The 13,043-nt window shown below is 47.1% G+C and overlaps 1 protein-coding gene across 1 annotated transcript in view; it reads left to right on the top strand.

The window, feature by feature from the left end:
* The window catches only part of PAX6 (paired box 6), a 15,520-nt gene extending 5,265 nt beyond the window's left edge, over nucleotides 1-10,255 (top strand). Inside the window, 7 exon segments of the mRNA XM_054171657.1 lie at nucleotides 501-666; nucleotides 5,209-5,367; nucleotides 6,180-6,262; nucleotides 6,540-6,690; nucleotides 6,809-6,924; nucleotides 8,968-9,118; nucleotides 9,893-10,255. Of these exon segments, the coding sequence (XP_054027632.1) occupies nucleotides 501-666; nucleotides 5,209-5,367; nucleotides 6,180-6,262; nucleotides 6,540-6,690; nucleotides 6,809-6,924; nucleotides 8,968-9,118; nucleotides 9,893-9,978 (912 nt within the window). The 3' untranslated portion in view covers nucleotides 9,979-10,255.
* The last annotated feature ends 2,788 nt before the right edge of the window (nucleotides 10,256-13,043 follow it).

The following is a 13,043-nucleotide window of genomic DNA, read 5'->3' as shown; positions in this document are numbered from 1 at the left end:
TCTGCTTCCTTTGTTTTGGTATCAGAGGAGAGGATAGCAGGTTCACATCATTTGCATGTCGCAGGGTCAGACGCATTTTTTTTCATACAGAATCTGACAAATGCCTTTAAGGAGAGGGGAAAAAAAAAAAAGAAAGAAAGAAAGAAAGAAAAAAGATGGGGGTCACCCTGCTCCTAGCGCCTCCGGACTTCGAGCATCAACCGGAGCCATCACTCTGCTCTGGTTTTGCAGGGATGGGTTTGGGGCTTTTTTTTTTTTTTTTCCTTTTTTTTTTTTTTTTTTTTTACCTTCCTTCCCCGTGGTTTGTTTGTTTGTTTGCACCACCATCAGCAGTAAGCGAGTCGGGGCGGCCACAGCGCGCAGCAGGCTCTCGGGGGAGCCCTTTGACTTGCGCCCAGGTCGAGCTGCCCGGGGCGCGGAGGGGCGCGGGGATTGCGCGGGTGGCTCGCGGGGAGCGCGCTACCGCACTACCATTGCCTTTCCTGTCCTTTGCCTTCCAGGTGTCGTCGATAAACAGAGTCCTACGCAACCTGGCTAGCGAAAAGCAACAGATGGGTGCCGACGGGATGTACGACAAGCTGAGGATGCTGAACGGGCAGACGGGGACCTGGGGCACCCGGCCCGGCTGGTACCCCGGCACATCGGTACCCGGGCAGCCCGCCCAAGGTAAGGGACAGCCCGGCCGCTGCTCCTCGGTCCGGGACGGCCCGGCTCTGCTCAGCTTTCTCGGCGGAGGTGGCCCCGACGTGGGTCCCCTTGCCCCCTTCCCGTGCTGAGTGCGCTGGCAAATTTTCTCAGGACAGGGGATGACGGCGTCCCCTTTGCCGCCTTTCCTGGCAGCTGCAGGCAGGCGGGCAGAGGGCCGGTGGCCAGGCGGGCTTCCAGCCCGGACTCTGGGCAGGGGAGCCTGGCAGCAGCCGCTGCCAAATCCGCATCCATCGAGCTGCGGTGCCGGCAGCCGGGCGAGTTCCCGGGCTGGTCCTTAACCTTGCCCATCAGCCCGGTAATTAGGGCTCCTGCTCCCCGCCCGGGTCGGGGTCTCCAAAGCCAGGGAGATCGGTAACTATCTCCGTAGGGCTGATTATAGTTCCTCCTCAATGGACCCGAAACAACTTTGTAAATATAGGAAACTGTTTATCCTGAAGATTAATAGGTATTTGTTGTAGGAATGACAAGGGGATAATATGAAGGATAATGGGATGTTACGTTACATACTTAAGATGGTTAATGGCTTCTTTTTGAATACGGGCTCTGTTGAGGCTCGGCTCTCTCCCTGGTTGTGGTCATTCCTTTAGAAGAGGTGTCTATATACAACAACCTGCTTTTTGTTTTCACCCCACAAGGAAAAAAAAATCGGTAACAGTGTGCGGAATATCTGGTACAAAGGATGTTTCTGTCACACGCAAGAATTTGTTATGGGAACAATTCTGTCGCTATGTAATTGCTCATTAGAGATCGTTTTGTTTCTCATTAAGGCGACATGAATAAGCGTCTAGTTGAAGGAGACAGCTGTAGAAATGTTCCACAGGAGACCTCTGGACACGATATGGCACCGCTTGCCAATTAGACATGTCAGTTTTAAGAGAAGAAAACAATCTATGAAGGACACTAGAAAGATAGAGTGGAGCCCTCGTTTTCCCCCACCCCCACTTTGGTAGTTTTGGTGGTTGTTTTTTTGCTGTTTGGGTATTTATTAAAAAAATAAATAAATTTGGTTTGCCCGATCTCCTCCCTCGGAACCGGAACGGCTCCCACCGGCAGCCGCCCACAGGTTCGCCCCTACCTGCCGCGCCCGGAGTTGGGTGGGGGCTGACCCTATCCCGCTGTCGCCATCCTGGGGCCGGCCGGGCGCCGTCGGGGTTCCCAACCTATCTTTCCCTGCACCTCACCCAAGAGGTCGAGCGCGGAGCGATGCGCGGCGCAGGAGAGCTCACTGCGCGCCCCTGCGGCTCCGAACGGCCCGGGCGCCTTTCTCTTCCGCCGGGTTGTTTTTCTTTTCTTGTTTATTTGTTTGTTTTGTTTATTTGCTTGGTTTCCCTGAGAAAAGGAGTTAAATAGAGGAAAGGCCTTAAATGGAAAAATGTAAAGCTCCCGTTGCCTGCCTTACCCGGCCCAGTTTCGCGCAGGGTGCGGCATGGGCACACCTGGGGCCAGGTGGCCCTTCCTTGGCTGCGGCGGAGCAGTTGGGTCTGGCAGCGGGGCAAGTGTCTGTGTAGATGTTGGGAGCTTGTGGTGACCCCTCCCGGTGGCGTGGGGATGAGCGCAAGTTCCGTGGGGGAGCGCGGAGCCCCGGGCATCAGCATGCCGGAACGGGAGGATCCCGGGAACCTTCTCCCAAACTGCAATAGAAATAAAGCGGTGCGGAGAGGTGCGGAGCAGGGCGAGGCTGGCCTGGCCTGGCTCAGGCCGGGGCTGTGTGTGTGTGTGGGCAGGAGACGCGAGGGGGAGGCAGGCAGGCAGGCACTTAAAACACCCGCATGGCAAAATTAAAATTAATAAAATGGATTTCCTCTGGAATATTCATGCTCCCTCTAATGTTTTTCCCTTGCAGGGGTATGTTACTGGATTTTAAGAGTCCATTACTCAAAAAGCATAAGGCGAGGTTAGGTCTCAGAGGGGCACAAATATGGTCTCAATCTGATAAACGCCATGCAGCAGTGAATAAAATAATGGATACATGAGGGCTGACAGAACAAAAAGAGACATCTCTATCCGGGAGAAATTCTCCAGTGATTTAGTGGTTTTAGGGATCACTGAGACACTGTTTCTTATCTTCCCTCCTTCCCCCCCCCCGCCCCCTTTCCCCCCCCATAAGTCTAAAGCCTTCTATAGGATTTAGACACTTTCTCTTTCAACAGATGCTACAATGTTTTGATCTCAGCTCTATAGCTGAGAGGTGCCGCAATTGGTTTGCTATCTTTTTTTGCTTGTTTTACGCCTCACTGATTAAGACACTAAGAAACTAAGGAATGATTTTATTTCCCAGCGTCTTTTTTTTTTTTTTTTCTCCAGGAAACAAATCCTATACCCAGCGTCAGATGGTCTGGCTATAGGATAATAGGGACGGACATTCACTCGCTTTCTTATGGATTAGGTCTGGAAGGTGGAACAGCCCTATTGAGCCCGTTCTTTTTAGGGGCTTTAAAAAAAAAAAAAAGGAGAGAGAGAGAGAGGGAAAAAAAAATAGAAGGGGGGGGGGGCGGGAAGATGTCCTAAAAAGAAGATCTCTTAATTGTCCGGCGCGGGAGGGTTAAATAATCGTAAGGAAGTTTAGGTGGAAGTTTTAGCTGGCTCGAAGGTTTAGGGGGAGATAGGGAGCGAACCGAGAAGAGGTTGCAAAAACCCCTGATTTCAAAAGTTTACAGATTGGCCGTGGTGGACAAGGGGATGCCCGGTGTCGGCTGCCCTGGGAAGGGCGGGAGAAGCTCCGTGGGTGCTCTCCGCTCCTCGGTGGAGCGGGCCAGGGACCCCCGGTGGCGTGGAGGTGGGGGGCAGCCGGCCATTCCCGCCGCCTTTGGGAGGCTCTCCCCCTCTCCCCTCCCCTTCCCTCCCCCCCTTCTCCCCGGTGGGTGCCGGCCCGGCCGGTGCGGACAGTGATGGATGAGGGCGGTGGCGGAGGTTAGGCGCGGCCCCCGCGGCGGGCGGGCGCGGCCCCCGGCGCTGCCACCAGCGCTTGGCAGGGCGGCTGCCCCAGCGCGGCCGCGTTCCCCGGGCTCGGCGGCTTTGTGTGCCCCTGAAAGGCAGCCCCCCCCAGCCCCGGCTATTCACCCGCCGCCGGCCGCCTCAATGGGGCTGCGGCCGCCCATATGGTGACCACGGCCGCTGAATCCCTGTGTTTAAATGGGGTAGAAAGTTCGGGTTTTAAAACATTTCAAAGTGGTTGAAAGGGTCCCACCAGATCCTGTCACAATTCCCCCCGAGCTTTGAAGGCTGGGGCCATTGTTCGCCGATTATAAATGATATTACTTTAAAGTTGATTTCCCACAATATTTAAAGGATGTAGCGGGAGTGTCGCTATTTATTTTTCGCGTAACTTTTCAAGGGAATTAACATAAGTAGCCCATGCGTCCCTCATTCCGTCTCCCCCTTTATACGACATCAAAACACCTCGAAAAATATGCTTTGAAAGGCGAGGGAGAGCTAATTTAGGGACAAGGACTTCTCTGCCTCGACAGAAAGGTCCGTTTCTTTCGGCCCCACGGCCCGGGGTGCCCGCGGAGCCCCGCCAAGCCGGCCGGCCCAGGGACGGCCACCTTGCCATCACCCCAAAGGAGAGCACAATGAAACTTTGCCCCTGTTTAATGGCAGAAATTACAGTAAAAGTGGTGGAAATGCCCTAATTAAAAATGTACCGCTTAAATGATATGCCAAAGGCTCAGCTGCAGAAGAGCATATTTAGCTAGTTAGTGAACTCGCTACTATTTCTTTTAAAATTACATGTTAAAAATTTAAAAGAAATCTTACTTTTCTCTGGTGCAACACATTACAAAGAATGGACAGTCCTTTTATCTAAATATAAAATTCCATTTTCAGCAATTATAGCCTGTTCTTGGTGATGATATAATTACAGCTGTGCTCAGTAATAGGTGTCAAGGCAATGCACACTCATACAATAGTTGAATAAAACTGCAGAACAATGCAGGCACTTCTAAATTCACAACCTTTAAAATGAAATTGACTGTGCAGAATTCAAATAAAAACTGGATAAATATTTTTTAAAAAAGATTACAAGCTTGGTTTGGTTTCTTAATAGCATTTTCTGCAAACCTATCAACATCTAATTGATTAGATAGGAATTACTGATTATAGATAATCTGAAATACTGAACGTCGCTATTTTAAATATGGCAATAGGTAAATAAATGCAGCAGACAGAGGAGAATGCCATGGCACTTCAGCAGCGATTCACAGGAAGAATCACTTTCAGGGGAAAGTATTTTTATGCAGGTTTTATTCCAGAGGAAAAACAAAATGAAATTAAGACCAGGCGATCACAATTCCTCATCTCCGATGTTTATGATAACACTGGAAACTGAAGTGTTTCCATGTTACCTCTGTCATTAATGCAATGGTGCTTTGATACCCGAGAGGCTTTTAAGGGAGGGTGTCAGCAAACATGGCTGAACTTGTTTCCAGTTGCGTTATTTCTCTGATAGAGATCTTAAAACAAGGGTACCTGTGTTTCACTTTCCAACTCTCGGTTCCCTAGATGGATGTCCACAACAGGAGGGAGGAGGGGAAAACACTAACTCCATCAGTTCTAATGGAGAAGATTCAGATGAGGCCCAAATGAGACTCCAGTTGAAAAGAAAGCTGCAGAGAAATAGGACATCCTTTACCCAAGAGCAAATCGAAGCCCTTGAGAAAGGTGAGTGACATTTTCTTACAGCTGAAGAAGAGAAAAGCAAGATGTGCTCTGGCTATATTAAGAGCTGAAAAGAAGCATGGTGTTCATGTGCCTTATATATATGTATATATTTTAAGTCTGTAGCTCCCTCCATGCTCCAAATATTCCTTGATGGCACTCAAAAGCTGCTGAAAGGTTTTCAAAGGGACATACTCAGGGCACAGACCATATCGAAACATTGTGGTTACACCCCAGGGTCCTCTCCTGGGGGATAAATCCCCTCCAGCCGTCTGTGCCACATCTCTGGCTGGCCCGCATTGCTGTACGCTGGGAAAGAGAAGGCAGGCAGCTGGGGCTGGCAGCAGCACTCTGTGCCTGCCCCCACACTTGCTGCTCGTCCCCAGCACTGTTGCTGCCTGGGGCTGGGAGCAGGTGCCCTTTTCCCTGACTGGCCTGGGTGCACCTCGCCTCTGACCCGCTGCGGATCTTTGTTCTTATTTTCTGCTGTTATTTAGTGACGTGCCATTTCACTTCTTGGTGACAGGGTCAGAGCTGCCTTGGGGACCCCCTCAGCAGAGGCAGAAGCCCTCACTGCATCTTGAAAGATGCAGCATTGTACCCAAGCCTGCCTAGCCCCTGAGCAATACATCCCAGCAGGCAATGCAATGTAATGCATCCTCCTTCCCAACACACACACACAGAGAAAGCTCGGCTTTGCCTTCACAGCAATGTTTCTTAAGAGCATTTAGACCATAAGCAGTGCAGGAAGAACTCAGACTTTACAGCTGGCCATATTAACTATGTAACCAACACAGCAATATTTCTTTCTGCAGAATTTGAGAGGACCCACTATCCCGATGTATTTGCAAGAGAGAGACTAGCTGCTAAAATAGACCTGCCTGAAGCAAGGATACAGGTACTGAATTGCTATGCAATTATGACTATTAATATTTTTACTATTCTAATTTTGTTATTACTGGCTTCTTAAAACCCAGGGCAGCCCTTCTTTGCAGTTAGGTTATTTGTCCATCTCCCCTCCCTTCAGGAAAACAACAGCAGCTGGGTTTTGCGCTCATGCTGCTTTGCTACTCTGCAGCCAGCTTTCTATCAGCATGGCCCTGAGTTACATGGGGGGGGCCCATGCCTCTAGTCCTTGTAAGGTCACTTATGTCTCTCAAACACTGTGTTTCCAGGTGTGGTTTTCTAACAGAAGGGCCAAGTGGAGAAGGGAAGAGAAGCTGAGGAACCAGCGAAGACAAGCCAGCAACACTCCCAGCCACATTCCCATCAGTAGTAGTTTCAGCACAAGTGTTTACCAGCCAATCCCACAACCAACCACCCCCGGTAATGCCATCAACCCACCCTTCTCCATCCTCTGGGGAAAATGAGGCTCTAAGACTGTATTGCTGATTGTATCTGTGGTTAAACTAATGTGTTCATCTATCTGTCTATTCTATTATAGTTTCCTCTTTCACATCAGGTTCCATGTTGGGCAGAACAGACACGGCACTCACAAACACGTACAGCGCGCTGCCACCCATGCCTAGCTTCACCATGGCCAACAACCTGCCTATGCAAGTAAGTCCAGTGGCATTGCCACAGCATGACGCTCCTTTGGGATTTGGCAGCCCTTGGGATGTGTGAATGCATGGATGGAGACCCTTCCTCCACATGATGGGGGGCTATTGGACCCAAAACACGCTGCAGGGAAACAGGCACTAAAGGCTTCCCTGGCATCTGAAAAGATGCCTCATTTGGGAGAATGGCTCAACAAGGCAGAAGTGCTCAACAAGCACTTTCCCTGAACTTTGAAAAAAAACAAAGGTCCTCAAATTTAAAAAGGCAACAAATCTGGGATGAAAAAATCCTTTTTGGGAAAAAAATATTAAAATCCATGGTTAACCTATGGAACTCACTGGTGCAGTTGTGGCAATTGCTGCCCAAATAAGCTGCTGGAAGGATCCAAACTTCTCAGTGTAGGTGATGTGCTGGCGACACATTAGGAACACCTGAGAGAGGGCAGGATGTGATTAGCATCAGTGGTTATGCCAGCTAAGCCAGAATTGCAAGAGCTGTCAATCCTCATGCCTGAAAGCATTAGCTGATCACCAGCTGGGTTAGGAAGAAATCTATTCCTTTGGGGTCTGTTTCTATAGACCTTTCAGATGCAAAATTCCTCCTTTTTTAATGGTGGGGTTGGCCTAGGAAGGTGCTGGCCAATTACGGGAGTTTTCCAGCTTTGTCTGAGGCACACAGCATTGACCACTGCTGGAGACAGGCGAGGCGATTAGAGAGCCTGACTCCTTCGCTGCAGCAATTACTATGTTACTAATTGCTGAACCAAAATTAACCAAATAAAGTTAGAGTCTTGCAAGTCCATGGAAAGAAATGACGTTGACTAGGTCGCTGTTTTGTGACGTTAGAGGCTGGTGGTGCCCTTCCCAGCAGTGGACTGAGAGCAGATGACAAAAGATCAAAAGACTGATATGGGAAGGGACCCTTGGGAAAGCATGAGGCCCCTGATTTACCACTTGGCATCTGGGCTGGGACCTGGCACATGTGAGCCACTCAGGAAAGTCCTTTCTATATGGCCACCACAGTGTGATGGCCATGCATTATCAGAGCGGGAGATTTGGCAGGTAAACCATCGGTATCTCCCCATGCAGGTGCAGTGTGGTGCCGGTTCTCCCAAAGCACAGCGACTGTGCCTAGCCAGCGAGGCTGTCGGTCCTTGGCAGACAGCGTGTCAGGGATGTGCGGTGTTGAGTCTTATGTGCTTGGAGTGGGAATTACACATCCCACCTCCCACTCCCCCTCTGTCTCCCTGTGTCAGGGCTGCATCAGTCCCAACTCCTCTGGCACCTCAGAGCAGGGGATGCTCCTGCTTGGAATCCCTGGCACCAACGTCATGCCATCCCTTACTCCCTGTTCTCAGCTAGTCCTCCCCTTGGCAGATGAGTTTTCAGGGGGTGGAATTTAGGTAAATGGAGATGCCTGATCTCCATTTATGATGCTGGCATGGGTTTGGGGTGACCAAGGCTCCGAAGGAGGATCATCATGCACACACATGTGCATTGATCTTCCTTCAGATCCTTGGTCACCCCAAACCTGTATATTATCTGTATGTATGTGCAACATGTTTGCAGATGCAGGACCAGCTCATGTTGCTCAGTGGAGTGATTTTTAGTTGCATCCCTACTAGTTTTCAGTAACACCACCAAACATGAAGTAAGATGCCAACCCTGTCTCTTTCTGCAAATGACAAGAGACATCCTTCTTCTACACAAGTACAAACATGGGTAGTGCTTAGACTTTGGTTCCTTGGCTTAGGTCCATAACACCTTTGTGAGTATCTAGATGCAGGGATCTGCTTGCCAAGTGTATCTGAGAAGGTGCTGGTGAACATTCACATTGTTTTTGTACATCAAAAAAACCTCCTGGATGTGGCTGCTTGGTTGAGCTCCTAAATAAGACTTTACATCTAGGTCCCTGAATTTGAAACTGAAGCTTGTTTTTGCTTGTACATGCTGCTTCTGAGGGCTGGCACATCCATCCAGAAGAGCATAATGTTGTGCTTACCTCAGCTGACACTTAATGCTGTTTTGTCCTTTTCTCCCACAGCCCCCGGTACCCAGCCAGACCTCCTCCTACTCTTGCATGCTGCCCACCAGTCCATCAGTGAATGGACGGAGCTATGATACATACACCCCTCCTCACATGCAGACACACATGAACAGCCAGCCGATGGGCACCTCTGGCACCACTTCCACAGGTGAGTGGCCTTTCTGCTAGTGTGGCTTCCTTGTTCTAGCCAGCTGGTTTTCCACATGTATTCGCTGGGAGAAATGAGAGTGGAAAGTCTGATTTTTCAGCTGCTGCTGGAGGGGAAGATGAAAGGCAGATGATTAACAGAGGTGACATCTGACTAGTGGTAGAGGGAAGAGCTCTTCAGTGAGGCCCCATCCTGCAAAATCTTCCCTGTATGATTAATTTTTAAAGCAGCACTTATTCAATTGTTAAACTTCAGCAGAGATACTCACACCATGATGTTAAGTGTGTGTGAAAGTGTTTGCAGGACTGGGTGTGTTTTTACCTTGTTTGTGTCAGAAGCTATTTTTTTGCTAAAGAATTGAATTTATTGAATAGGCAGGTAACCTGTAGAAATATTAACCTATGCATAAAAAAGCAAAACAGGGCGAAACAAGGGTGTCAGCATAAACAGAAGCAAGCCAGACACATTTAAACAAAATAGATACGTTCCGTGTATTTTGGGCTGAATTCCTAACTGATAGAAATGAACCGAGGCTCTGGTGTTTATTTATCTCAAAGCTTGACAGTTTATCAAATCAGTAACATGTGCATAGGTTTTGAAAATATACCCCCCTCCAAAAAACAAACAAGCAAAACCCCACCCTGATGCTACAGGCTGGTAGATGATGAGATTTAATACACTCCAGAATACCAGCACAAATCTGTGAAACTGTAAAGCAAAAATTGTGCTGTGTATAGTAAAACTAAAATATTCCTCTCTCCCCTCAATTTTCAGGTCTCATTTCCCCTGGAGTGTCAGTTCCAGTTCAAGTTCCTGGCAGTGAACCTGATATGTCTCAATACTGGCCAAGATTACAGTAAAACATGTGTTAATTCCGTAAATGACTATATGGACAACAGTTGGATGTTCAGCAGTATTTTATAAAGGAAGAATGGCTCTCAGAGTACTTCTGTACTGCAACTGTGCCCTACGCTGTAACACATGGAAAAGACTTTCACATGGACCTTTGTACACTGAAGGCATTATATCAGTTGGAACAAATCTTCATTTTGGTATCCAAACTTTTATTCATTTTGGTGTATTATTTGTAAATGGGCATTTGTATGTTATAATGAAAAAGAAAAAAAAAAAAAAGAACAATGTAGACTGGATGGATGTTTGATCTGTGTTGGTCATGAAGTTGTTTAACAAAAAAAAAACAAAACAAACACAAACCAGAGAGAAAGAAAGAAAAGGATAAAAAAAAAAAGGAAAAAAAAAAAAGAAGCCATGATCAACAAGCTTTGCCACGAATTTAAGAGTTTTATCAAGATATATCGAATACTTCTACCAATCTGTTCATAGATTATGGATTGACGTTCCAAGTTTGTATCATTCCATTGCATATAATTAAACCTGGAACAATACGCACTAGATTTGTGTAAGAGGAAAAAAAACAAAACCCACCCTATCTGTTGGTATTTCCAAAGGTTGTTAACGGCTGAAGCTATGTGCAAACAGGGGTTAAGAGAGAACTTCGATGAAGAAAAGAGTTTGATAGATAAGAGGTAGATTGTGTCTTCGATATAATCCGATTTGTTTTATGTCGAAATGTAAGTATTTGTCTTCCCTAGAAATCTCCCAGAATGATTTCTATAATAAAGTTAATTTCATTTATATTTGACAAGAATATTCTATAGATGTTTTATACACATTTTCATGCATCATACGTTTCTTTTTGGTCGGCAAGAGTTAATTGTTCTTAGATATAGTTGTGCTACTGTTCACAGTCCAATCATTTTTGTGCATCTAGAGTTCATTCCTAATCAATTAAAAGTGCTTGCAAGAGTTTTAAACTTAAGTGTTTTGAAGTTGTTCACAACTACATATCAAAATTAACCATTGTTGATTGTAAAAACCATGCCAAAGCCTTTGTATTTCCTTTATTATACTATTTTCTTTTTAACCTTATAGTGTGGTGGTGCAAATTTTGTTACTGTGTTAGGTTAATCTCATTAAGTTTTATTTTGAATTTTTTTTTTTCCAGTTTTCAGTACGGAGGGACTCTTAAGAAATGTTTTTGTAGGCTTTCAGCCCTTCCACCAGCCTGTAATTTGGGCTAACAAAAAGAAGATAGGTTCACGTATCTAATTGCAGCTGAGAGCAGGAGGAGGTTGTTTATTTAGCTAGGGTTTCTGAGGATGCTCTAAATGAACTCCAGAATCCAGCAGAATTTCCAGTGGGGAGTTTGCATTGTGCCAGTCTGCGGTGGAGACGCGATGCACGCCTGTGTCTATCTGTTGTAACCGTACATAAAGTACTCAGAGACACATATACACACAAATATACATCCCTGACTTCTGAAAATTGTTTTTGTTAGGATGCTTAAAAAGGAAAAAAACCAGCCCAGCTGTGTTTTTAACAGGCTCTTTGGGAGAGTGAATACCGTCCCTTTATATTGCCACACAGCACAATCTTAGTGTAATTTTCCATTGAACTTGTAACCTGGTTAATACCTCAATGCGCTTTGTGTGAGGGTTGTTAGTGTGGGCGTGGGTGGAGAGCTGCATGTCAAGGAATAATGAGAGAAGACAAATCAACAGGCCACAACAATGCGAGCTGGGACTGGCTAGTGAAAGCTAAAGGCCTTTAGTCACTGGCAGGGAAATCTAAACATTCCCATATCTATGAAGCTGGCTCATTGTGGTGCAGTTGTTACTTGCGATGCTGTGCTGAAAAAGGGATCTCATGATTAAAAAGCCAGTGTGCAGGGAGTTTTGAATCAAAGCACAGGCATCACAAGCAGCCTTTGTAAAGCAAAGATACCATCTAGGCTGGTTATGTTTCCTTTCGGTGTATTTGTCACTGCAGATAACACTTCACTGTAAACTTAGAGTAGCACAGTTGTGGTGCTGAGGTAGTTGCGACAGTGAAGATGAGATTAAATGCACGTAAACCCCAAATCCTTTAGGGACAAAGAGGAGCTTTACTCAAAGCAAGAGGTGACAGTTAACAAATCAAGAGCCCAAAGCAGGCAAAATTGTGCAAAAGCATTAGATTAAAATCTATCCTGTTAATTGATGCTGGTCAGTTGCAAGTGTATTTGTTATATCAACATCAAATAGTTTTAATTACCCAGAAGCCATCCATTGGCAAATATTAACGAAGCATAGATGTTTATAATTTATATCTATTTTTCTATCATACAATCACAAGCACATTCTATATTTATAAGATATGGATAGATTGCATTAAACACCACAATAGGCAGGTCCCTTCTTCCATAGCTAAATGGATCCTGGGAACAATTAATTACAGGTACAAACCCAGCATTTATGTAGCCATTTAGCATGCTTATGCGTACTAATGTAGTTTGTTATCTAAATGCCAACTTCTGTTCAACCAGGAATGGAAATGAGCTTCCCATGCCTTCCTCCCTTGAGAGCTTTTGTGCCGTGCTTGCTGTTTCTGCAGGTGCCGATACGCGGGCAGAGGCAGCCCCTCGTAGCTCTTCATTGCCCTTCCTGGGCTTTTGCAGCCTTGCAGCTCCACCGCCTGCAGTCCAGCCGCTGGTGGCCTCCATCACGCCTTCGCCAGAACTCTAAGCCCCTTGTGAAGCCTTCTTCGGGGCAAGCTGTGCTGTGGGGTTGCAGCCTTTCGCAGCCCTGCAACTCTGCAGCCGCAGCAATGCTATAAAGCAGTTGCATGCGCGGATGAACCTTGAGCTTATTTTGGTGACAGGCTAGCTGGCCTCGGCAGAGAGGAGACATTTCTGGCTCACTGGCTCATTACTGTGCCCTATGGGAGGAGGTCGGCGGGGAAAAGTCCCTGGCTGGCTGCACATTGGGAAGAAGTTAGGGCATTTGGTCCCCTGGGTGTTGCTTGCCTTGAAGAGCTGTTGCTGTGCGTGCTGGGGTCTGCGGGTTACAGGCAGCCGTCCACAGCC

This window comes from Dryobates pubescens, chromosome 22 (genome assembly GCF_014839835.1).
Source record: "Dryobates pubescens isolate bDryPub1 chromosome 22, bDryPub1.pri, whole genome shotgun sequence".
In the NCBI taxonomy this organism is placed as follows: domain Eukaryota; kingdom Metazoa; phylum Chordata; class Aves; order Piciformes; family Picidae; genus Dryobates; species Dryobates pubescens.
Note: the sequence above shows the minus strand (reverse complement) of the source record. Positions and strands in the feature narration are given on the sequence as shown.